The sequence below is a fragment of the Callithrix jacchus genome, chromosome 6 (genome assembly GCF_049354715.1).
Source record: "Callithrix jacchus isolate 240 chromosome 6, calJac240_pri, whole genome shotgun sequence".
Taxonomy (NCBI): domain Eukaryota; kingdom Metazoa; phylum Chordata; class Mammalia; order Primates; family Cebidae; genus Callithrix; species Callithrix jacchus.
In genome coordinates this window covers 75,112,144-75,138,908 of record NC_133507.1, presented here as the reverse complement: position 1 = coordinate 75,138,908, position 26,765 = coordinate 75,112,144, and the positions used below count along the sequence as shown (strand labels likewise).

The 26,765-nt window shown below is 34.1% G+C and overlaps 1 protein-coding gene across 4 annotated transcripts in view; it reads left to right on the top strand.

Moving 5' to 3' along the window:
* KCNJ3 (potassium inwardly rectifying channel subfamily J member 3) overlaps window positions 1-15,997 on the top strand; it is a 152,623-nt gene extending 136,626 nt beyond the window's left edge. For 3 of the 4 annotated variants that reach the window (XM_078327726.1, XM_017973475.4, XM_002749431.7), the window contains one exon: window positions 11,521-15,997. In XM_078327726.1, the coding sequence (XP_078183852.1) occupies window positions 11,521-12,107 (587 nt within the window). In that variant the 3' untranslated portion in view covers window positions 12,108-15,997. The remainder of the gene's footprint in view (window positions 1-11,520) is intronic. The other variant, XM_078327727.1, reaches the window with a different exon arrangement.
* The last annotated feature ends 10,768 nt before the right edge of the window (window positions 15,998-26,765 follow it).

Below are 26,765 nucleotides of genomic sequence, written 5' to 3'. Positions count from 1 at the left end.
TGCTAGAAAAATTGGGTTTTATTTTTATTTCTTATTTAAATTTTATTTATTTATTTTATATAAGTGTAACATTGTAAAGCAAGCTTTAGTAATAACTTTGAAAACAGAAATTAATCTAAGCATTTGATTATTGTACTTTGTATCATTTAGAAAAAGTTGACACGTCATTGTTTTATACAAAATTTCAAAAAATTTTCTCCCCTATGCTACAGATAATGTTTTCCAAAACAATTAAATTATAGCATTGCCTGTATGTTCCATGTTTTTTTTTTAATACTAGAAATTTATTCTATTTTTCTTTTGAAAAACAAGAATGTGTTTTTGAGACAGAATCTGCTCTGTCACTCAAGCTGGATAGTGGTGGCATGATCTCAGCTAACCAACCTCTGCCTCCTGGGTTCAAGCGATTCTCATGCCTCAACCTCCAAAGTACCTGGGATTAGAGATATGTGCCACCATGCCTGGCTGTTTTTTTGTATTTTTGGTAGAGACGGGTTTCACCATGTTGTCCAGGCTGGTCTCAAACTCCTGACCTCAAGTGATCCACCCACCTTGGCCTCCCAAAATGCTGGGATTACAGGTGTGAGCCACCACACCCAGCTTGAAAAATACATTTTATTACATCAGTCTTATGGAGTATATTTCAACAATAGTTATACAGTTAAGATATTTTGAAAGCTAAAAATCGTATCTTTCTGGGAGAAAACAATAGCATAAATGTATTTAGGTAGCTATTGCTTTTATTCTATAATTAACAATGCAAAGAAACCTGCTTTAGTAAATACCACAAGGAGAAAGCAGAAAAGGGTGTGATGAGACTGGTTCATCTCCACTGTTAGGTTAAAGGAATAACGAACAGTTTAAAGTGAATGTGGGCCAGGTGCAGTGGCTCATGCCTGTAATCCCACCACTTTGGCAGGCCAAGGTGGGTGGATCACTTGAGGTCAGAAGTTCAAGATCAGCCTAGCCAATATGGTGAAACCCCTTCTCTACTGAAAATACAAAAATTAGCTGGGTGTGCTGGTATGTGCCTGTAGTCCCAGCTACTCAGGAGGCTGAGGCAGGAGAATTGCTTGAACCTGGGAAGTGGAAGTTGAGATCACGCCATTGCACTCCAGCCTGGGCATCATAGCGAGACTCTGTTTAAAAAAAATAAAAAAGAAAAGAAATTGGCAAATTCTGTAATACTTTTATATAATGTAATAGTAGAGAGTTAAAGGTAGTGCTTTCTCAATACAGCAGATATATCAATTATATTTTGGAGAAAGTAGTTGTTACTACAAAGCTAAGTCAAATCTGTTCAGAGCAGGCTATGTTGACAGTGATAGTAGATTGTACTCAGTTCCTCATGTTTGTTTTACTCAGTTCATTATAAACCGTTCCTCATATTCCAGATTAATATAGACAATGTAGTCTGTATCAAATTGCCAGAAATTGACATGGTGAAAATTATTCTATGCATTGATCTGTTTCTGAGAAATTAGGTGATCACTAAACATTTATCTAAAATATATCTAAACTGATTTTTTAATTAATTGGAACCTTAATAATCATGACTAATAATAATGATTAATTATTGAACCTTTATTATATACCAGCTAATATAGTAGGCTCATAAATAGGTTATATATTTATAGTCACAATAACCATATACATTATTTATTTTATCCAGTATTACTAGCCATATTTTATAGCAATTCAGGTACTTCTAACATGCCCAAGGTTTGCTAACAGTGAGTGATGCAAACAGGAACAATCTCAAGTTTATGTTCAAATCCCATGTTCCTTTGCTGAATATTTTCCTGTCTTTCCTAAATATATTTTCAGTAATATGATTGGGAATTTCCTGTCATGTTTTCTACCTGACCTTGAGCCTTTAGCATCTGCACTTACCTTCCTTTTTGAACATCTAACATTGTGTTCTGTTGGTCATTGTTAAAAATCTATTTTTTCTTTTGTTCCGGGAACTTAGAAACCTTAAGTATTGTATTTGACACATTTGTTTATAAAATTCTTATTGAAGTTTTATTTTCTAACAAATACAGTTGGGCTTTTCTTCTTTATCTTTAGGTTTTTAAAATCCTTTGACCTAGCTTGAGCAGTAGTGGCGAACTTATGTCTGAGAACACATTGTAAGACCAAGTGCTTGTAAATAATAGTGGGTAATATTGAGTTGAATGCATGCCAGAAATTTCTACTCCTCGCTAAAAGTCTGTTTTGGGCAGAATATGTGGAGATTTAAAGAGACTTCATCTATTTGAAAACTGCAGTTTCTGGAAACAATTTATGTATTCTTAATGGCTTTGCAACTTACATCTCAAAAGAGCCTGTTGCAAGTAACCTTAGTATTATTTAACTGTAGTGTATGCAGTGTCTGTGTTTTATAAACAAGATTTTAAAAAAATCATAAGCTTCTTCAGAAAGTTTATACTTTACATTTGGGTTCAGCTCAGTGCAACACAATAAAAAGCATGTAGAGAATGCCAACTTAGTGTTACAGTTATTATATCTTGGAAGATGGGTGGAATTTTTGAAGTACCTTAGAGAAGAAATAGCTAGAGTCCTCATTTAACAACCCTCAGAGCAATATGTAGAGTGGACTAGGAAATCACTTGGTGATATGCAGCATGCTCTGCATGCTAAGCTGTTAGCCGATTCAGTTATTAAAACAACTGCCAATTTGAAGAAAAAATAGAATCGATTTAGGGAAAAACCTAATACGTTATTTAGTTAAATTTGAAAGTTTTTCTCTTCTGTGTACGTGCCTGTGTCAATGAAAGTTGTAGTCATATCGCCTGTATTTAAGGATTCTTCTGGGAGAAAATTATCAATATTTATTGTGCATGCAGTTTACATCTGTCACTTAATTTCATTTAATTCTCACAATCTCCATGTGAAATCAGCAGGGTGGGCCTCAATTTACAAATAATGAAACTAAAGCTTAAAGAGATGTATTAGTTTTTTTAAGGTCACATAGTAATTACTGGTGGAGCTGGGATTCAGTGTTTGATGTTAGGTGCATCTGGCATTAAAACCGATGCTTTACCCTCTCTGCAATTGGCCTCTAGGGCTGATATGACCTGCTTACTATGGACACCAGAATATCAGCTAGTATTGTTCTATAGAATCTCTTTGCTTCAGATCATTATAGTGATACCAAAAGGCATTGTTTATTCAGGAAAGTAGGTAAGAAATCTGGATCCCTACTAGAAATGAACAGTGTACAATTTACTTAATAACTCAAATATATATATATACACATATACCACCTATTATATTTGTACAAATAATATTTTTAATTCTATGTTTGGGTCTGGATATGTTATATTCATGCATGATATGATAGTAATTATGCATTGCTATCACATAAGGACGTCATATGATAGTAAAGTTATTTATTGAGAGCTTAGGTTTGGGAATCAGTATGAGTTCTGGATTTAGCTCTCCTGTTTACTCTGTGTTATTTGAATTTTCAAGTTCTAACATTCTTCTGGATATATGAAAACAATAAAATCTTATTTACAGTTTTGCTGTGATGGCAAAATGACATAAAATATATAAAACCTATATAGCACACTATTTGGCACATCATTCATTACTCAATATGTAATTAGTATCACCACTATTATTTCTATGTTTATAACTAGCCATTTTAACCAACAGTTGCATTAGCAAATATTTCTTTTTCCTGCCCAGTAGGAAGATGATTCATTCATTTTAAGTCTTCCAAGTTTACTCATCAATTGGTTTCCCATACTTTTTCCACCTGTAATAGCACTACAATAAATATCACTAATATTTATTAAGATATTGCTAAACATATTGCATACAATATCTTATAAAATTATTCCAATTATCCTAGAATACAAGTACTGTTATTATTATAATTTTCAAGATTAGAAAAACAGAGGTTCAGAGTTAAACAGCATAGGTGGTAGAGCTGGGATGCAGCCCCAGGATTGTCTGGTACCAGAGTACTTACTCTAGAGACGTGTGCAGAGTGCCTCTGGTGTTCATCCCTGCAGAAAGGTTCCTCTCTTTCATTCCTTGCTGTTAGTTTTATTGTGGCAAATACGGTCTCCTTAATCACAAAATCTCAGACTTGATGCTCTTGTACCCAAAAGTTGACACATTAAGTTGAATACTCATTAACTCTATTACTAATTCTAAACTCTCTTTTGTTCCTTCTTTTGCTTACACAGTACTACTTGATAGAAAGATGGGATTAAGAACATGAATCCGGCTGGGAGCACTGGCTCACGCCTGTAATCCCAGCACTTTAGGAGGCAGAGGTGGGTGAATCACGGTCAGGAGTTTGAGACCAGCCTGGCCAACATGGTGAAACCCCATCTCTCCGTCTCTCCTAAAAATACGAAAAATTAGCCAGGCGTTGTGGTATGTACCTGTAGTCCCAGTTACTCGGGACGCTGAGGAAGGAGAATTGCTTGAACCCAGGAGGCAGAGGTTGCAATGAGCCGTGGTCGCACCACTGCACTCCAGCCTGGACGACAGAGCAAGACTCTGTCTCAAAAAAAAAAAAAAAAAAAAAAAATGAATCCTCAAGTTCTATTTCTTATGTAAATTTCCAGCTGCTTCACCTATAGGTGATCCTACTATCTTGTATCATCCTGTGGCTCAGTTTCTACCTCCAGATAGGAAGGAGGATAAAGAGTTGTGAGGATTAAAGACAACTTGTAAATAGTGCTTAGAGAGATACTTGACACATAATCCTATACAGATATTATTACTACATGAATTAACTGAAGGAGATTTCCTTTTTTTTTTTTTTTTTTTTTTTGCTTTTGTTTAGTGCATTCATGATAAAACACAGCCACAGCCACCACTACAGGAGAATGCTCTTTTGCTCTCTCTCCTCTCTCTTTCTTTGTCTCTCTGGCGCTGATTCTCTCTATCCTTCTATCCATCTTTCCTCCTTCCCTTTCTTCTCTTCCCCAACCTTCCCCCAAACACATCTATATTGGGTAAGGTTTAGATAAAGCCTCCATGTGCAGAAGTCATTGATTGCATGATATTTTCTGTGTCACAGCTTTCAGACATTCCCGTTGGCCTGTGGTTATATTGTTTTTAACCATATTGCGCCCCCTTTGTGTGACACATCCACCATCTCCAGCTAGGAGAAACAATGGAAAATAACTGAGTTGGAGATATCCTGAAAGTTGAATTAAGGACTTGTCAAATAACAGCTCACTTTGTCATTTTCACTTTAAAACCTTCCACAGATCTGTTCTTTGAATGAATGTTTAATTCAGTTAAAAGGATGAACTTAGTGCAATTTAAAGGCAGAATCAAGAAAGGAAAATGTCAAAAATAAAGAGGTTAGACTATGTTGCCTCTACCATTTTAAACGGACATACTGATATGGGAATAAATTACATTAAACAATAATATATACCCTTTAAAATCTGTGAATATTGCAATGCAATGCACAGAATAAATTTTTTAAAAATGTTTTTTATCTAAGGATTCAAAAGTCCCAGCTATTTCCAGTAGCAGCATCTGTTGCTTTGCCAGTTTCCACAGAGATGAGCTCGTGTTGATTTTCACCACATTTGTTCAAGTCTGGAATCTGGTTAAAACATGCAAACAGTTGTCTTGCTGGCTAAGAGGTGCAATCACATAGTACCCTTTGAATAACAATATTCACTTGCATTTATTTCAAATCAAATGGCATTTGCAATTATGAATCTAAGCATGGATTATTTTAAAATAACTTTAATTAGAATAAGAAATATAAAGCATTCTAATTCTAGAAGGAAAAATGATATGATACATGCATGTTCTTAGAAAACATAATGATACCTACTTTAAATCTTTTCAGTTGAAATTTGCATTTTATTTTTCATCACCATTTTGGGATAACTTTTGCAAAAAGAAGTAGTCTCTCAATTACATCTTATCTTAGTTCATTGTCTAAGATGCAGATTGGCAAACATCAACGTTTTTCTGTTATCCAATTTGTAAGTCTTCCATTTCCTTATCCATATATTGATTGCAAATTCATAATATCCTGAGATGAAACCAGATGTTAAAACTATGATAGTGAATTGAAAATGTCTGCTATTTAGGTACCTACATCTAATTAAATCAGGACAGAAACAGTAGAAAAACAAAGGTTAAAGTGCTGGCAAATGTTCTTGGTATGATTAACATAGTATTATTGATTTTAGCCATTCTGCTTGCTGCAAGCCTTTTAATACACCCCACATGTTCATATTTAGTATCCTGTGCTATGAGGGATAGTTAAGAGGAAAATGTTGAGAAACCCGAAAAGTTGTAAGTATCAGTCATGTAACATTTGTCTATATTTTTAAATATTTTGAATGTTTAATTGTCTGACAATTTTAAAATCAAATTACTGTGCAGGCATACTGGCTCGTACCTGTAGTGCCAGCACTTCGGAAGGCTGAGGTGGGAGAATCACTTGAGACCAGGAATTTGAGAGCAGCCTGGGCAACATAATGAGACTCCATCTCTACAAAGAATTAAAAATTTGCCAGACTTGGTGGCTTGTGCCTGTAGTCCCAGCTACTTGGGAACAAGAGGCGAGAAGATTGCTTGAGCCCAGGAGGTTGAAGCTGCAGTGAGCTCTGATCCCCCCACTGCATTCCAGCCTGGGTGGCAGAACAAGAGCCCATCTGAAAAAAAAAAGTTGTTACATCATAGTCAGTGACTTTTAAACTTAATTCTTAATTTTCTATATTGCTAATGTGGGTAAATTACAAATATGTAAAAATTCCTCACACATATTAAGGAACCTTACTAATTTTCAGGAAAAACAGGAAATGCAAGTGACTATTATAGAACAATGAAAACACTAGTCATGAATGAGCATTGCCTAAACACCAAGCAAGATTCTGTGTCTTTTACTTTCAAACTCTCAGTAGGTTTATAAGAGAAGATAATTGTTATCTCTAGTTTATAAAGGAGAAAACAGGGTAAGAGAGCTTTAGGTAATTTTTACAAGCTATTTAATAGTGGCATTGACAGCCAAATTCATAAACTTTTTAATTATGTTTCAGATTGTCTCATTTATGTGAGTTTGCTGTGGAAATAAGTAAAGTTTATTTCATATAGTAAAATCGATCCTCCACCTTCCTTTTCAGTCAAAATCATGCATTAGAATTTCAGTAACAATGATTACAAGTATTTTAATGCCAACAAACATTTCCACTGTAGATGTCATAGCACTTTAGGTACCTTAATAATTGATGGCCTGTTTTCCTAATGTTAAAATTTTATAAGATTTTATTTTCCCAATTTCTCCTCCATGTGTGTCTGTAGTTCCTTTCCATGGCTTCTGATAATCGTACAGGAAACAACTCAAGGGCATCTGAAGTGCGGTATGTTGTAATGGTAAAGCGGGGACAAAATTTTGTGTGAGTTTGCTGTGGAAATAAGTAAGGTTTATTTTATATAGTAAAATAGATTCTCCACCTTCCTAATGTTATTTTCTCAATGTGAAAAAAGGCCACCAAAATGAAATGGGGTAGGATGGTGATGTTTTCAAATTTTATTTCAAAATTTACTTGTGATTGTTAGAAATAATTGAACAGACTCAAAATCTGAATTTACTTTAAATATATATATATATATATGTGTGTGTGTGTTTATATTAATCAAAGGACAAACATACAAACTTTTCTTACATTTTAAAACACTGTTCTATATTGAATATGTTACCTCACTTAGGATAATTCTACCTGATATCAATTTTCAGTGGTTGAAGTTTTTAAAATTAATAAACTGGCCGCGTATTGTGGCTCGCATGTGTAATCCTAGCACTTTGGGAGGCTGAGGCAGACAGATCACGTAAGCTCAGGAGTTTAAGACCAGCCTGAGCAACATGGCAAAGCCCTGTCACAAAAGTTACGCTACTCGGGAGGCGGAGGTGGGAGGATCACCTGATCCCGGGGAGGTTGTCTGCAATGAACCAAGATCGTGCCACAGCACTCCAGCCTGGACGACAGAGTGAGACCTCATCTCAAAAAACATAAAAATAAAAAAGGTTATAAGGAGGTATTATGATTTAGTAGAAGTTACTTACAGTCTTTTTTCTTAAATTTAAATTAATATCTTGGACTGGAAAGACACTTAGAATGACAGTGGTTACTTTTAGGGAGAAAATATAAGTTACTTCCACATCGTTTGTTTTATTATTTTATATCTTAATGAATAATAACATCTGATATTTATTCTTTATTCCATATTTTTTTATCTTTAAATTTCTCCCCCAAAAGAAAACCACGTACATATATCAGGAAACAGGTCTTTCATTTTCCCTGATTAAGTGATAATCTACGATTTTTCTTATGAAATACTTAGAGGCTAGAATGTTACTGGAAAAATACAGAATGCTGCTATGTGTGTTTACACTTAATATTTTTAAACTAATTTTATTATCTTATGTTTCTGTGGCTATTCTTCACGTAAAATTGCTTATAAACACGAATATTTGATCATGGTCAGATTTGCACCATTACAGAATTTAGATGATAATTGGATTTCTAACTAAAATAGTAGGGGCATCATGGCAAAGTAAAATACCAACAACAATTTTAAAAAAACCCACACAGTAATAGAATGATACATTTTTTCCCTGCAGCTTATTAAATCTGTGCTCAAGAACGGTCAAGAGACTTAACCTCTCTGAGCACCCAGTTCCTCATCTTTAAAATAGATATAATAATACTTTCTTAACAGAACCATATTGAGGATTAGAAGGAAAAAAAAAAAGAGAAGATGAGAGAGCACTTAACACAGGGCTAGCCACATGATAAATACTAATTTACTACATGGATTTATTTTGAAACTGTCTTAAAAAATAGTATGTAGTGCTAACCACTAATTATTTGGTAATATACAACAGAATACTCATAAGGCAAGATTTTGGAAGGATTCAATTGTGGCTTCTTAATTATACATTATATCCTAATTATCTATATGTATTGTATGTCTGATTACTAGTCAGTTAGAAAAAAGACAGAATATTCCCTTCCTTCAAACTGTGCCAGCCTTAAAAACAATAGAAATTACTTATAACAGATGGGAGAGAATGGAAATGAATGAGGAAAAATTATCATCACTTGTTTAAATTATACTTAATTATTGAAGGGGTGATTTTTAAAAAAATCATCCTCATCTTACATTTTAGTAGCCTTTAATAGAAGTCTGACAGATTTCTATTAAAGTAGAGAAATTGCTGAATTTCACTACTTACAGAAAATTGTAATATATAAGACAGAAATGTGATATATGGTTTTAATTTATTCTAGTACTTACAGTCTTCACAAAACAAATATCCACAAGTTGACTGATTTGATTGTAACTAAATCTAAATAAATGATTTATGAAGAGAACAAAATTGAATACATTAGAATACCATGAGGCAAATGATATCCAAGGGACATAATTGATAAACAGAAAAAATTTACATCTGACAGCCAGCATCCATTTCCAGATATCCCTAGAGCGGGCATGGAACTTGCTATGTCGTATGGACTAGATCACTGATTTTAGCATATAGATTTTTGAAACTTGAGCAAAAGTTTATTCTGGCCTTATAGGTTCAAAATGATAGAACCACCACAATGACTTTATTTTTCTAGCATATACATATTATCACCTTCTATTTGTTTAGCAAATACTTGGAAGAGTTACCCTTTGTCCTCCCAACTCCCATAGCAAGCCTCTGCTAAGTGAAGAGAAAAAAAGTAAGCTCTCATTAACTGAGTCACCTATTTATAGACATTATATGACATATTTTACATTTCTGTGTATGTTATTTCATGCTCACAGCAATATTGTAAGACAGGTGTTGACAGTGCTTTGCAGAAGAAAAAAAGTGATACTCAGTTACATATATTTTTCTTTTTATCTGTTTAAATATACTTTACGTTCGGGGATACATGTGCAGAATGCGCAGGTTTGTTATGTAGGTATACATGTGCCATGGTGGTTTGCTGCATCCATTACCCAGTCATCTACATTAGATATTTCTCCTAATGCTATACCTTCCCTAAGCCCCACCCCCTGTTATCCCCCCCAGCCCCCACCCCCCAACAGACCCTGGTGTGTGATGTTCCCCTCCCTGTGTCTATGCATTCTCATCATTCAACAGCCACTTATGAGTGAGAACATGTGGTGTTTGTGTTCTTGTGTAAGTTTGCTGAGAATGATGGTTTCCTGCTTTATCTATGTCCCTGCAAAGGACATAAACTCATTTGTTTTTTATGGCTGCATAGTATTCTATGGTGTATATGTGCCATATTTTTTCTGTCTGGTCTATCATTGATGGGCATTTGGGTTGGTTCCAAGTCTTTGCTATTGTGAACAGTGTCATAATAAACATACGTGTGCATGTTTCTTTATAATAGAATGATTTATAATCCTTTGGGTATATGCCCAGTAATGGAATTACTCGGTCAAATGGTATTTCTGGTTCTACATCCTTGAGGAATCGCCACACTGTCTTCCACAATACTTGAACTAATTTACCCTCACACCAACAGTGTAAAAGTGTTCCTATTTCTCCATATCCTCTCTAGCATCTGTTGTCTCCTGATTTTTTAATGATCGCCATTCTTACTGGCATGAGATGGTATCTCAATATGGTTTTGATTTGCATTTCTTTAATGACCAGTGATGATGAACTTTTTTTTCATATGTTTATTTGCTGCATAAATGTCTTCTTTTGAAAAATGTCTGTTCATATCCTTTGCCCACTTTTTGATGGGGTTGTTTTGTTTTGCTTTTTTTTTTTCTTGTAAATTTGTTTTACTTTTTTGTAGATTCTAGATATTAGCCCTTTTTCAGATGGGTAGATTGCAAAAATTTTTTCCCATTCTGTCAATTGCTGATTTACTCTAATGATAGTTTCTTTTGCTGTGCAGAAGCTCTTTAGTGTAATTAGATTCCATTTGTCTATTTTGGCTTATGTTGCCATTGCTTTCGGTGTTTTAGTCATGAAGTCCTTGCCCCTGCCTATGTCCTGAATGGAATTGCCTAGGTTTTTTTTCTAGGGTTTTTATGGTGTTTGGTCTTATGTTTAAATCCTCAATCCATCTGGAGTTAATTTTTGTATTTACACAGTATTGAAGTTTAGATTCAACATCAGATTTGTTTCATTTATGACACTGCTTATTAAATGATGAAAAATTGTTATATAATTTTTTCATTTATTTCCTTATAGGGTCACATATGTTCTGAAATTATTCTATGCAACTTTTGCTTTTGGTTTGTGGTTAATATTTACATAATGATGCATTATGATTCAAACATGAATAGTATCAGCACCCTGTGTTTTTTGTCAAAAGAAAGTATATGTATCAAAACTAATAACTTATAGTGCAACTTTTAATCTATTCAGTTTATTATTCAGTCTTCAGATAAACAGTACAAAACCTAGACAAGAAAGAGAAATGAATTATTTAGGTCAAACTGGCTTTATATGTGCTTCCACTATGCATAATTTATCAAGAATTTTCTCTTTTCTTTTTGTAGGGATGACTTGTCAAGCTCGAACATCATATACTGAAGATGAAGTTCTTTGGGGTCATCGTTTTTTTCCTGTAATTTCCTTAGAAGAGGGATTCTTTAAAGTTGATTACTCTCAGTTCCATGCAACATTTGAAGTCCCCACCCCACCTTACAGTGTGAAAGAGCAGGAGGAAATGCTTCTCATGTCGTCCCCTTTAATAGCACCAGCCATAACTAATAGCAAAGAAAGACATAATTCTGTGGAATGCTTAGATGGACTAGATGACATTACTACAAAACTACCATCTAAGCTGCAGAAAATTACTGGAAGAGAAGACTTTCCCAAAAAACTCTTGAGGATGAGTTCTACAACTTCAGAAAAAGCCTACAGCTTGGGAGACTTGCCCATGAAACTTCAACGAATAAGTTCAGTTCCAGGCAACTCAGAAGAAAAACTGGTATCTAAAACCACCAAGATGTTATCAGATCCCATGAGCCAGTCTGTGGCTGATTTGCCACCAAAGCTTCAAAAGATGGCTGGAGGAGCAGCTAGGATGGAAGGGAATCTTCCAGCCAAATTAAGAAAAATGAACTCTGATCGCTTCACATAACAAAGCACTCCCTTAGGAATTATTTAATGTTTGATTTAGTAATAATCCAATATTTGGCAATGAGGTAATTCTCCCTAAGGAATCTGAAAGTATATTTTCCTCCCAGTTCTACAAGCATATTTGAGAACCCTTCCTTTCACAAGTACTGCTAATGTGCAGAAAGCCACAGTTACGAAGGGAGGACATAATAAGGAAGTTATTTATGGGCATGTATTATCACATCAAGCATGCAATAATGTGCAAATTTTGCATTTAGTTTTATGGCATGATTTATATATGGCATATTTATATTGTATATTCTGAAAAAAATATATATATATATTTAAAGGGGAGATACTCTCCCCAACATTTCTAACATATGTATTAAGCCAAACATGAGTGAATAGCTTTCAGGGCGATAAAACTAAATATATGTCTGTGTGTGTGTGTATGTATACACACATATACATATAATATATATATATATATATATATACATACACATACATACATACATATATATCTGATAAAATTGTGATGTTTTGTTCAAAGTTGTAGTTCTTGTGCATGTTTACTTTATTAGAGTAGGAAGGCTACTGGCATTAATTATTAATACCAAATATTTTAGCCTTAAATTTTTGTCATTTTAAAATCTGATTTAATGTTTTCTGCTGTTTAAGGTCCTGGGAGGCTTTCAATTGTATTTTATATGAGAGAATCACACAAGTTTGTGCTATTTATGGCCCTGCAAAAATATTATCATTACATGTTTAAATTGTAAATTTTAGAGCATACCAGTACTAGTATAGCATTGAACATTTCTTATGATTTTTAAAAGTTGCTAGTACTGGGGAGAAATAATTGTTGATTAATTTGAGAATTATTCCTTTCCTAGACTAATTAAAATCTGGAAATCTGTTTTGTATAAGATCTAATACAAAGATGAGCTCTGAACAAATGCTGAATCATTGTGAATAGACAGTAGCCAAGTTATATTGAGTATATCAGAATCTGTGTGAAGTTACACAATTAATGGTCCCTGTTTCAAACTAAGTCAATTGGAAATATTTTCATTCTTTTTTCCGGAAATTACCTTCATTTAAAAAAACAATTATTTTAAGAAGACATGACAATGCAATGAAACAGATGATAAATATTTATGCTTAAAATATGTATGTCTAATTGAGTCTCCTTTTTATTCTGTTTTCTTGTTTATGACATTTGTTGTAACAGGATAGACTTTTTCCTCACCTAGGGAACCTATCCCATGCCTGTCACTTATCATTCTGGAGGGAGTTTATGCATGGACCTGAAAGAAATTAAAATGAGATAAATTGAAGATATCTTAGACACAGTTTTTTGGTGAACACACTGATTTTATTGGTGTCTTGGATCCCTGGTCTACCCAAATAATTTTAACAGTACTGTTTGTCTAATCCCAAAGTCTGATATTTATGACTCATTAGCAGGAATCAAAACTAGTGATCAGTAGAACACTTTCAAAATAAAAATTTGGAATGCAGAGACTTTTATGAAAATTTTAAAGTGCTCCTTAACAGAATATCATGGGTTTTCCTATGAAACTTCTTTAAGTATTGTAATTTAAGTCTGCCCCAAATTAAAAAAAAATCTCATTAATATGTAAGTCATTAATTGCTAGTTTGGGCTCTTATTATTTCCTATTTTTTAACAATCTTGTGATAATTTTATTATTGGCAAATTAATTCATCAACACTTCACTGACTATAATAACACCTTCTGGCTACCTCTGTATCAACCAAATTCTGTAGGTGCAAATATATACCAGGGAATTGTTACTGGCAAAATGATCAGTCTTGGGTGTGCATCCACTGCGAATGGAGCAAACTGCCCTATGACAATTGATAACCAAGCTTTCTGGTTTGGTGGATGTAGGAAACAAAATAGTGAGAGAATGAAAGGGGTCCACAGGGCACGGTGTATTTATCAGCAGTGGGAAAAAGTGCACGGATCATTTAGTCCAAGGACTTAAAACTAAATAGAGCCATAATTTACTTCGGAGAGTCATTTTAATTTGTCTTTGGTCCCAAGGAGAAGATGGAACCAAAAACAAACTCTCCAAGTATATTCACACATTCAAAAAATTTTTTGTATGCCTTCTGTATTGTAGGCATTTTTAGTTCCTGGGGATTTGGACATAAGTCAGAGGAGGTCATTGCTCACCATGAACACTGTATACCAAAGGAGAGTGAGGAGGAGACAAAAACAAGACCACTTCAGACAGTCAAAATATCAGTTAAGAGAAGGAAAACAGGCCCGGCCTTGTGGCTCATGCTTGTAATCCCAGTACTCTGGGAGACTGAGGTGGGTGGATCCCTGAGGTCAAGAATTTGGGACCAGCCTGAACAACATGGTCAATCCTTGTTTTTACTACAAATACAAAAATCGCTGGGTTTGATAGCAGGTGCTTAGAACCCCAGCTATTGGAGAAGCTGAGGCAGGAGAATCTCTTGAACCTGGGAAGCGGAGGTGGCAGTGAGCTGAGATTGCACCACTGCACTCAGCCTGGGTGATAGAGCGAGACTCCATCACAATATCTAAAAAAAGAATGAAAACAGGGTAACGTAATGCAAAGTGACTGTGTGGAGTAAGAACTGATTAATTTAGAAAATGTGACTGGCTCAGGATGGGGATAATATGTGAACAGAACTCTATCTGATCGGTGAGAAAGAACTACTGTTGTTGAAATTACCTTATTTGAGTGAATGCTATTCTTTTATCTTTTCCACACGTGTGTGGGAAAGGTATAATTTCTGCATGTAATTGCAGTTTAACTTTTATTTCTAGGTTGATGATAGGTCCCAGTTTACCCAGGAAAATTTCAGTTTATACCTGTTGTACCTGTGTAATTATTTGTAGCACTCCCTTTCACTCTTATAATAATGTCTTGGTTTGGATGATACATGGTGAAGTTTTTGTTGAAACTAAATTATGAAGTCTGATATATTTGGATAAAAATAAAGAATTGCTTTTCTTCTCATTTTGGTGACTTTTTGACACATCATTCTAAGCAAAATCATCTTAGCTTCCTATATTTCAGCCTGAAGTACTTCTTACCAAAGTTATTTCATGTAACATTTGTTCAATATGTTCGTGATATGTCTTTCAGCAATGAAAAGTTATGCATTTTACTGAATGAATAAAAACTTAGCCTCTGTTATTTCCATTTCTGAAAGTTGTAAGAGCTCACATCAAAGAAAGTAAAAGTCAATTTAAGCCTAGATAATTTTCAACTCACCAATGTTATGGCTATTAGAAAGGAAAACCTAATATGCTCATTGAACTGAATAATTCTACCTGTAAACAGGTGGAAACTAGACTTTATTTAATAGCATTTTCATGGTATAGGTCCTGTTATATTAAGATATTTCATTCTATTTATCAAAATGGTGTAAATAAAAGAAATACAATTATTTTGATAATGCTTATCTTCAACTTAAATATTTATTCTTTTCAGAAATATGTGAATACACTTGTAAATATATACAAAGTGAAAAATAAGGATATTTTATCATTAATTATTTCTGAAAGATTCTTCTTATGCTGTTTTAAATTTATCGATATATTGCTTAAAGTATTATGAAAAGAGGCTTTTTGTCTGGACAAAATGGGCTCATAATACAGTATTTCTATTGGAGGAAGACTGGGGTCATGGGAAAACTGGCTTACATTCTATTAGTTCTTACATTCTTCAGAATTTATGTTTGAATTACATTGTACATAAAGTCAGCATCAACCTAATTGCAATTTCTGGCATGCAATTTATAATTATTTAAGTGTACAAGGTCATTTAGGTTCAAAGATACAAACTCATGTATTCAATACTGCAAGTTCAATTTTATAAAAAATGATATTAAACTTTTGAAACATGATTGGCTTTAATTTTTACAGTGTGCTCATCCTTTTTGCATTCTCCACCACTTCATTATTCACATTTCTTGACTCGGTTTATCAAAATACTCTTAATTCCTGAAAGACAATCTTTAAATCCATCACAAGCCATTCCTTGATAATTCCTTTTATTTGGGCTGCTTATTGATAAGATGCTTCAGCAATACTCAATGTCAACTCAGTAATGCAGATACTCAGGACCTACGTTGCTTGGAGGAAGCTTCATGGTTATCCTACCCCTTGCTGAACCAGTGTTTTAAACACTACAGTAAGTAAAGCAGACAAATGCATAGTTTTTCTAATTTTGTTTAAATATCCAATCATCTTTTAATAAAGCATTCAGTTGCTTCACTCGTGTATCATAGAAAAATGTGTTCTTAACCTTGGATCAGATAAGTTTTGTGATGTGTAATGCGCCCAACTCCCAGGCATCTCATAGAATTAATCTAGAAAAGCTAAGTTGCCACAGCTTCTGACCTAGTGGAGTTCCATGGGGATGGTCTTTCATCATTTAGTAGAATTTTTAGAGTTGTTCCTCAATATATCTTTTGTTGTTGTTGTTTACAATTTTCTTCCGGACTTTCTTGTTGCTTAAAAGTCTGTTATATGTCTGATTGCTGTGTTTCTGAGAGGAGAATATTTGCATATTCTCTTTGACTTAAATATTCTTCAGTTTAACTGTGATTTCTTTGCGATTTTAAAAATCTACTTGTAAAGCTTTCTTGAAATCATAGCTGTTTCAGAATATCCAGGACTGTTTCTGAGCAAGGGATGCCATAGAGAACAAATACAGTATGCCTACTATATCCCTAGTATCCTATTGTTTACTAAGGATAAAATCCATACTTCTATTTATCCTCTCCCATCTCTGAATGTGTCAATCACATGCATGGTGACTTGCACACATTATTTGAATATTCAAAACAACTCTGCATGGTAAAGATCATCCCTATTTTACAGTTGAAGAAATTTATTCTCAGTTAGGCTGTTTAGTAGGCTTTTTAATTAGATCCACAAACATGAGGTGTAGTTTCTGCTCCCTGGGAGTATAAAGACTAAAGAGAATCCCTTTTTTAAACAACTGCAAATTTGGATGCATGAGTATAAATATTCAATGACTGTGTGCAGTGGCTTCTAACCTAACAGAATGCCTTGTCCAACGGAGTTTGCATTTTTCCTTGCTGTGGTTTGGAGAAGTGGTGGATGGAAAATGACAGCAGTGTTAGGAGTAGCTGTGGTCAGAATTGTGTGTTGGCTGAAGGAAAAAAAAAAGTAGATAGAAAGCAAGGACAGATAAAAATGAAGAAAATGAGGAGGAAAGTAAATACTTGAAGTGTTACACATAGAAATACATAAGTGGCAAAGAGGTAAAAATGACAAAGACAAGCTAAAAAATTAAGAGTCTACTGGATACTGAAAAAAATATTTCAAATAAGCTTGCTTCAAACCCAGATACCTCAGATTCAGAGCTTTTTGGGTTTTTTTTTGTTTTGTTTTTAAATGATACAGTAACGTTTTGTTGTATTTCCCTCATGTATTTATTAAACAAATAGTGTCCTAGAAATCGAAAATAGGCCAGGCATAGTGGCTCACCTATAATCTCAGCACTTTGGGAGGCCAAGGCAGGAGGATTACTTGAGCCCAGGGGTTTGAGACCAGCCTGGGCAACAGTCAGACCTCATCTCTACTAACAATAAGTTTAAAAAATTAGCTGGGCATAGTGGCATTTGCCTGTAGCCCCAGCTACTAGGGAAGCTGAGGTGGGAGGATCGCTTGAGTCCAGGAGTTTAAGGTTATAGTGAGTTCTGATCTATGCCAGTGCACTCCAGCCTTGGTGCAGAGCGAGACCTTGTCTCAAAAGAAAAGAAAGAATAAAAAGAAAAAGAAAGAAACCTAACACAGTCACTTTGTCTCTTCCAAATCCTATGCTATTCAATTTCTCTCCCTCATCGGAAGTCATCACTACCTGGAAATGTGTGTGTATAGTTCCCGTGCTAGTCTGTATATGTATACCGTATATACATAAATTTATATGTAATATGTATTATAATGATCTGATGTTTTATTTGAATATATTTCTATAAAAATTTTCTATAAATATGTGATATTTATATATACAATATATTTGTTATATAAATGTTTCTATAAAATATATGCTATATATGACATGTTCTGTATGTATTTAATATAAATATAAATATTCATACATACCCACCTACTGATAACTTTGCTTTTGTTTTTCCTGCCTTGCCTTGGATTTTAAAATTTTTTCTTTATTTTTATTTTTTAAAAAAACGTTTCATGTCTATTATTTTACTAACCCTCAAAATTTAAGCTTGCATACAGCACCTAATGATACAAAAGCTAATTAACATTTCCACCTTCCTTTCAAACAACACAAGCATCTAATACCATGTTAAATTCAGCCACATCTTCCCATTTTTTCTGCTATTTTTTCATAGTATTACACTTGTTTTTAATGTTTTAACAAAAAACTGTTGTTTTTATGTCAATGCATTTTCATAATTGACTATATGTTTACTGATTTCTTCATTCACCATAGCTTTTTGCATCTCACTCCTTCATTCTTCTTTCTCTTTTCTTTCTTAAGTACACTTTTTAACAGTTATTTAGGCAAACATATGTGGTAAGAAACTTTCAGTTCTTGATCACTGAAATGTATTTTTTCTTTTTTTTTACTTTTTTTTCCTGGATGTTCTTGTTGATTAAAAGTATATTATATGTCTAATTGAGGTGTTTTCAGGAAGGAAGGTATTTTCATATTCTTCAGTTTCACTCTGATTTCATTATTCAGGAGCCAAGTAACAGATTTTTTTTTCCCATGGGATAACCTAGAGAAGACATCCATAATTGCATGATGCTTAGGTTTGAGGTTTCAGCTTCTTCCAGAATACCTGCTGCTCTTTCCATAGCCTTGTGCACAGATAAGCTTCCTTGTCACTGGGACTTAGGTGGAAAGTTTGATTCCTGATGAGGTTTTACAGAGCCCTAGACTTATTCAGGGGCTTCAGTTCATCTAATTCCCTTGAATTTACACACACACACACACACACATACACTCTCTCTCTGTCTCACACACGCATACATGGAAAAATCTCCTGAATTTTAAAGACATTGTTTCATGTGTGTGTGTGTATGAATTAGAAATTCATACAAATATACATATGCATGTGTGTGTGTGTATATATATATACACATACAAATTTACATGTGCATAAAAATATACAATGTGCATGTGTGTGTGTATACACACACACAAACACATATATTATAGAAAAATAAAGACTGATGAAGTTTTACAAGGCTTGTTACAATAAAAAGCACTCTCTACCTACTGTATCCTCACTCTCTCCCCAGAGACAAAAACTTTCAACCCTTTCAAATGACTCCATTGTTATTTACATGCAAATTTCTAATCATTCTTTTATGGCTTCCCTTGATTTTCTATTTTGAGGCATTATTTGTTTGCCTTCCACTGTAGTAAATGATTTAGCTCTATTTTAACCCTTGCTACCCACTATACATCTACAATATTCACTCTAGTATAGTTAAATTTCCAACAGTTATATTTTAATGGTTTAATTATCAATGTTCTTATTAATTGAGCCCCATGTATTTTGGGCATTTTTCTCACCCTTTGCAGCTTCCTCCTCCTAGAGTTGATAACTGTCTTCTTTGTTCATTTATCTACATATCACGAATATAGCCATAGAGACTTTCCCAACTATATAATGCTTTCCTGTTAATGTTTCAGACTCATTAGATAGTCTAACAATTTGATCTTCTTGAAGAACAGTCCACCAAGTGTTTGGACCTGCTCTATGAAGGAAAGTTCTTTATGGCTTCTGTACAGGTGTCTTGGGATCTTCTTTTGTCATTGTACTGGAGAGTCCATTCACCTTGTTCTCGGTGTAGAAACCCTATTTCATTGAGAAAGCTTTCTTCTTCCTGTTTTTACCCTTTGTTCTGTTTTGATAAAATTAGTTTTGATAAAACACATTTTCCAAGAGTTTCTGAGAAAGAAATAGTGATAAACTTTTAGAGACCTCGCACATATTTAAATAAACCTTTATCTTATAATTAATTGTTTGGCCTCTTGTAGAAATAAATTTTTCTTCTGAGTTTCAGTGACATTGTTCTCTTTTTTCTAGTTTCTGGTGTTGTTATTGAAATGTCTGATACTGTATTGAACTTTAATCTTTTATATGAAACTAATTTTTCTCCTTAAAGCTCTTGAGACCTTTTAGTCTTCTCCAGTGTTCTAAAATTTTCACATGATCTACATAGGTATGGGTCCACTTATTCCCTTTTGCTGGGCCTTTGCAATATGTATGCTCATGCTCGTCTTCATTTTCCTCTCTTTGTTCTTTCTGGAATTTTTATTATTTGGATGTTGGATCGCTTAGACTGTTACTCTAACACTTTCATGTTTTCTATTTTATCTTTTTGCATTTCTTTTTCTACTTCATTGGGAACTTTCTTGACTTTATTCTTTATGATTTTTATTTCTGTCCATTTATTTCACTTTAGATCATTGATCTTCCAGATTTTCATTTCTGCTATATTAGCTTTAATTTTCAAGTACTTTCCCCTGTTCGATAAATGTTTCCTTTTCCAAGAGTCCTTTTGTTGTTTCATGAATACATAATTTTAGCTCCCAAATTATTAACGATACCATGTTTTAAATGTTTTTCCTCTCTGCATTGTATCTATTTCTAATTTCTTTTTATATGTTTGATTTGGGATCTATATTCAATATTAGATTTTTTTCTCATATACCTGGTGATTCTTAGGTCTTTTCTCATACTAAAAAAAAAACGGAGCAATTACAATGATCAATGAAGTTATTGGCAAATGTATAGGGTAAATTAAACTGGCCTTCACTGGTGTGTGATGTGGTTGAGATATTTACCTGAATTTAGTATATCCTTCAAACTGTTAAGGTCAGTAATTGTGCCCAGCTAAGACTCTTTTAATCTTCTCTTGCAGTCTGTAAAGGGTCGGTACCTGGCCACCAATGTTCAGAGGGAACAGTGGGTTCAAGAATGACTATCTCTATCCTGTTTTCAGAATAGTATCCTCATTCTCAAGAGTGTTTAGGCTTCTTACTGTAGATACAGTTATGCCCCCAACCAGAAATAAACCTTCAGATTTCTCCCAGAATATAAGAGAAGCAATCAACAGATTGAGTTGATTAGAAGGGGATCTCGGCTCACTGCAACTTCCATCTCCTGGGTTCAAACTATTCTCCTGCCTCAGCCTCTGGAGTAGCTGAGACTACAGGTGCCTGTCACCACGCCTACATGATTTTTGTATTTTTAGTAGAAACAGGGTTTCACCATATTGGCCAGACTGGTCTCAAACTCTTGACCTTGTGATCCACTTGCCTCAGCCTTGCAAAGTGCTGGGATTACAGGCATGAGTCACTGAGCCCAGACAAGGGATCTGCTTCCTAAATAGGCTTCCAATGATATTTTGCTCTCATCTCTTTTTCTGACCTTTTCTTTCTACTATGCTTCAAAATCCCCCAACTACCATTTTAGTAATTTCAGAAAGTAATAAATAAATAAATGCTTATATTTAAGTCACTTTTAGTCTTAATGAACAAACAACGTATTTAATTAGATTATAGTGTCTCTGTTGTGATAAATTATCACAAATTAGAAGCTTAAATAACACTAATATTCTTTCTTAGGGCTCTGATGCTCTAAGTCTGACATTGTTTTCACTGGGCTAAAATTAATGTCTCACCAGGGCTGAGTTTTCTTCTGGAGGCTCTAGAAGAGAATTCATTTCCATGTCTTTTTCAATATCTAGAGCCCGCCCACATTCTTTGGCTTCTTGCCCTTTCCCCTCATCATCAAAGCCAGCAAAATTGCCTCCCTCTGTGCCTTTATTCTATAGTCCTATCTAGCTCTTACTCTCTTCTACATTATTTTCACAAACCTGGGAAACATTGCAATTACATTGCAAATCCAAGATAATCTCACCATCTCATAATCTCAATGTCCTTGGCCTAATCACATCTTCCAGTCCCCTTTGCAAAGTAAAGGCATATATTCACAAGTTCCAGATATCAAAATATAGACATCTTTGGGGATCATTATTCTGCCAACCCCACTAAACTTTATTTCTTCTTCCCTTTTATAAAAAGAGAATATAGAATTTCTCTAAAGTGTGTTCTTTCCCAAATCTAAGTATATTTATAAAATTTTCAAAATAAGAGAAGACACTTATTTCTATTAATGACATCTTTCCTTGTGAAGAAATGTATTTACCCATATATTGTTTTAATTATTCTCTTCAAAATCTATTTCTGTCACAGTCTGCGAACAAATGCTTGGCCAGGTTTTATTTTATACTTCTTCCTGGAAGATAAAACAAAATAAAACAAAATAGAATAAAATTAACATCTATAACTTCAATATTCTGAATCTAAGAATGTAACCAAGTCCACTTTCTTTTGGCTAGCTACCCTACCCTATAGCCTTAAAGCAGTATTAAGAGAAGATTCAACTTTTAGTAGATCAGCTTGAGAGTTGATATCAGTGTTTATTGGAAGAAAAGTATGACTGTGCCTCACAAACACATAAAATGTATAAAAATTTGTGGCCTAGAAATTAATTTTAGAAATAAATTCCAATGTATTTACCAGATAATCAATGAAATGTATACAATGACATTTATAAATGTATTCATTTTATAAATAAATTTCAATGTATTTACCAGATAATCAATGAAATGTATACAATGAAATTCCATTGTATTTACCAGATAATCAATGAAATGTAAATGTGACTTTGGATGGGCCCATGAGCGTGGGCACTTTGATCAATATTTAAGTGTCAGTGGCTGACTCAATGAGAATTAATTAGAATATATCATTTAGATGCGGGTTTAGTTTTGTAAATAAAAGCTGCTAGCATATCCTCTATTAGTATCCTGTTGTCATACAGAAGTCTGTGAAGAGATTTATGACTTTCTCTCTTAGTAAAATTCTCAAATAATTATTGGTTTTTTGTTACCAAATTTTATCTCCCATCCATCTCACAGCTTAAGTAATTTCTTAGTTTCATAAAGCAAGCTATATTAAAGGGAAAAGTGGGCAAAGAATAAAACAATTATACTATAGTCTCATATTTTTGCAATACAATACAGGTTTCACTTCACTGGCTCTCTCTTTCCACATATATAACATTTATAGTGTGAAAATATATTTCATTAAAGTGAGATTTGTGTTTCACATTATCTACATCTTTCTTAAAATATCTATATTTGTAAATGTGAATAAACTGTCTCATCTAACTATAGCATTTTAATTAAATATAAGAATCATGTATATAATGCCAGCCATTACAGAGTTGATGTTCAACTGTAAAGAAGACATTAAGTAGAAGATATTTGGAAACGTGAGATCTACATTATGCTAGAAGTGTATAATGATTAAAAAAAGATTAATCAGAAAGCTTAGGCTTCTGAAGTGATAAAATTATTATTGATGTCTAAGGTGGAGAAAAAAATTGCTTTGGAAATTATGCATCATATTAAAAGAGTGTAGTTTCCCCTCCAAATGAGAATTAAAATGTTGGAATAGAACAAAAGCTGTGAATGAGCACTACTTAAATCAATATTCTATTATCCTGAACCAAAAAGAGATTATTTAGTCACTTTTTATGTGCTTATCTTTTCCCAATACTTTATGATTACTTTTGAAATTGTCAAGCATGGATTTAAAAAAAAAAAATAGAGAAATTGGCCCGGCGTGGTGGCTCAAGCCTGTAATCCCAGCACTTTGGGAGGCCGAGGCGGGTGGATCACGAGGTCAAGAGATCAAGACCATCCTGGTCAATATGGTGAAACCCCATCTCTACTAAAAATACAAAAAATAAGCTGGGTATGGTGACACATGCCTGTAATCCCAGCTACTCAGGAGGCTGAGGCAGGAGAATTGCCTGAACCTACGAGGCGGAGGTTGCGGTGAGCCGAGATCGCGCCATTGCACTCCAGCCTGGGGAACAAAAGTGAAACTCCGTCTCAAAAAAAAAAAAGAGAGAGAGAGAGAAATAAAGTTTATTTTGGTTCATGGTTCTGCAGGATGTATAAGAAATACCTGCTCTTGGTCAGGTCTTCAGGAAGTTCACAATCATGGTGGAAGGTGAAGGAAGAGCAGGCAGTGTTACATTGCAAGACAGGGAGTAAGGAGTTGAGTGAAGGCACCACACTCTTTTAAACAAGCAGATCTTATGTGAACTCAGAGTGAGAATTCACTCATTACCATAAGGAAGGCACCAAGCCATTTATGAGGAATCTGCCCCCATGACCAAAACACCTCCTACCATGTTCCAATATTGGAGGTCATATTTCAACAGGAGACTTGGAGGTGACAAATATTCAATCCATATCACTGCCATTTTGTGACCATGAGAGAGAGGCCAAAAGACCCACAGAGAAGTGGGCCCTGACATTATTGAAGCACTGAACCAATGCTAGTGGACATCTAACTTCAGATTTTTCTTATGTGAGGAAACATAAACCCTCTTTGTTTAAGGCATGGAAATAAAGGATTCTGTTACTTGCAGCCCAAGTATTTCTTACTAACAGCTCTTCTTTTCAAAATTTTCCATTTCCCACTTAAAAAGAAATTCACCAGCTATAGGTAGTAAATATGAAAAGATTCTCACAAATACTAAAATAAGATTTTAAAGACAGAATTGCAGAGTAGGGAACATAATTTTGAAAAAGAAGAATGTTGGAAAACTCACATTGCCTGATTTTAAGACTTATTCTAAAACTAAACATTTATAAAGTCTTTAAAAATGAAAATATTGCTATTGGTAAAAGGACAGATATATGGATGAATGGAACACAATACAAAGCCCCAACAATACAGAATTGCAAGGTAGACATCACTCTGGAGCATTTCTGCAGAGGAAATATTCAACCACCAAAATTACCACTTCCACTTACAGTGTCAAGCCAGCTAAATTCCCAGGGAGTTTTTCTTAACCTGAGATAAATCCTAATCATAATGAATATGTTTAAAGGTAAATTCTTCATTAGCCTTTCCCTGAATAGGCTACATTTCTCTGCTTTTGGGTCTCCTTTCTATTCACCCCTATCTCCTTGGGCCTTTAGGAAAATTCCTCTGCCTCTATGTGAGCCAGTCCTGGTGCTGTCAATTCTCAGTATACCTCTAGTCTGTAGCAAGTACAGGGATTCCCTGTACGCCAAATTCCCTTCTCCTGCCTTTACTAATTTTGTTTTCTTCTAGACACCTCATCTACCCACCTCCCTCAGCTGTCTTTGGCTCCATAGACTATGAATCCGATCACCCCATCCCCTTGCTCAAAACTGCCAATGGATGCTCCTTTCCATGGGTTTGTTCCTTCAAACCAGCAAGGGTCTCATGGCTTTTTATAGGGAAGCCCTTACTTGAGAATTATGGAAACAGTTTTTACCACATATAGAATTTGCACCACCTCTTGCTGATTGAAATGAACTTTGTTAGTGTTCATGTACAGAAGTTTCAAATTTAAACAGAGACTCATCAACTTAAAAGCTTTAGGTCGACAATCACTTTGTTTGGCCAATTTTGCATCATGTTGTAGGTGTTATGGTATCCACTAGGATTATAGAAAATAATAAGGGGAAAAAGTTATAAACTTATTAGAAATGACTGACAATTAAAATACAGTAAATGTTTTGAAACCTAATTGACAGCATGCTATGGGAAAACTGAAGAAGGTGATTTAACTCGTGCATGAGGTGGAATTGGGTGGGGCTAAAAATGTGGGAAGATCTTGAAGAGTATTTTATAGTAAAGAATACTGGAATTGCATTTTAGAATACTTGAATAAATTACATAGATAATAAAAAGGAGAAAAAGCAAAGAAAGAGGCCTCTATAGATGCATAGAATTTGGAAAGAATATTATGTTTTGCAAAGACAAGTTTAAGAAGAGTAGAACTTGGAGTATGAGAAGTGCATTAATATGAGACATGCATAGAGAAACAAGTAGGTATTCACAATGTGTATTATAACCTACAGAAAATAGTTGGATTTTTATGTTAAAAGCAACTTTTAAATATTTTAAAGAGACGGTAGGCAGATATGCATTTTAGAAAATTTACTTCGCCAACATGTACTAAAGATAAATAAACTCCTCAATTTTTACTTCATTGGAACGAAAATATTTTTCATTAAACTTTATAGTTTACATTTTTCAGAAAAATAATTTATGAAGGTTAAAAAAGTTACATTAAAGGATGAGTAATATCAAATACCTAATAAGATAAGGGAAAGAGGAAAAATCATTCTTAATGCAAAAGATAATATAGGTGCTATTACCAAATGCAATATTTCAGTATTGTCAGATCAGATTTAGAAAAGTGAAGGGATCATGTTTGTGGTTTTCACAACAATGTCTCTTTCCTCAAGCATTGCAATCAAGTACTCCGTCTGAACCTTTTCCAAAAGGAAGTTGTCTTGAAAGTTTATGTTCTATCTTTTTTCCCTCTTATTGCATTTAAGAGCATGAAGTTTGTTTAAATAAAGGCAGTAAAACCCCGACTGTGAAGAAGCAAGTATGAGAAATATAACAATATTGATATTGAGGTGCTTGCTAACCAAGAGGTGATTTTGAATTAGGTATGTGTTTCAGATGAATAATTCCTAGATGAAATTTTTAAGAATAAAAAAATGCCCAGTAGTAGTACATAAAAAAATGCC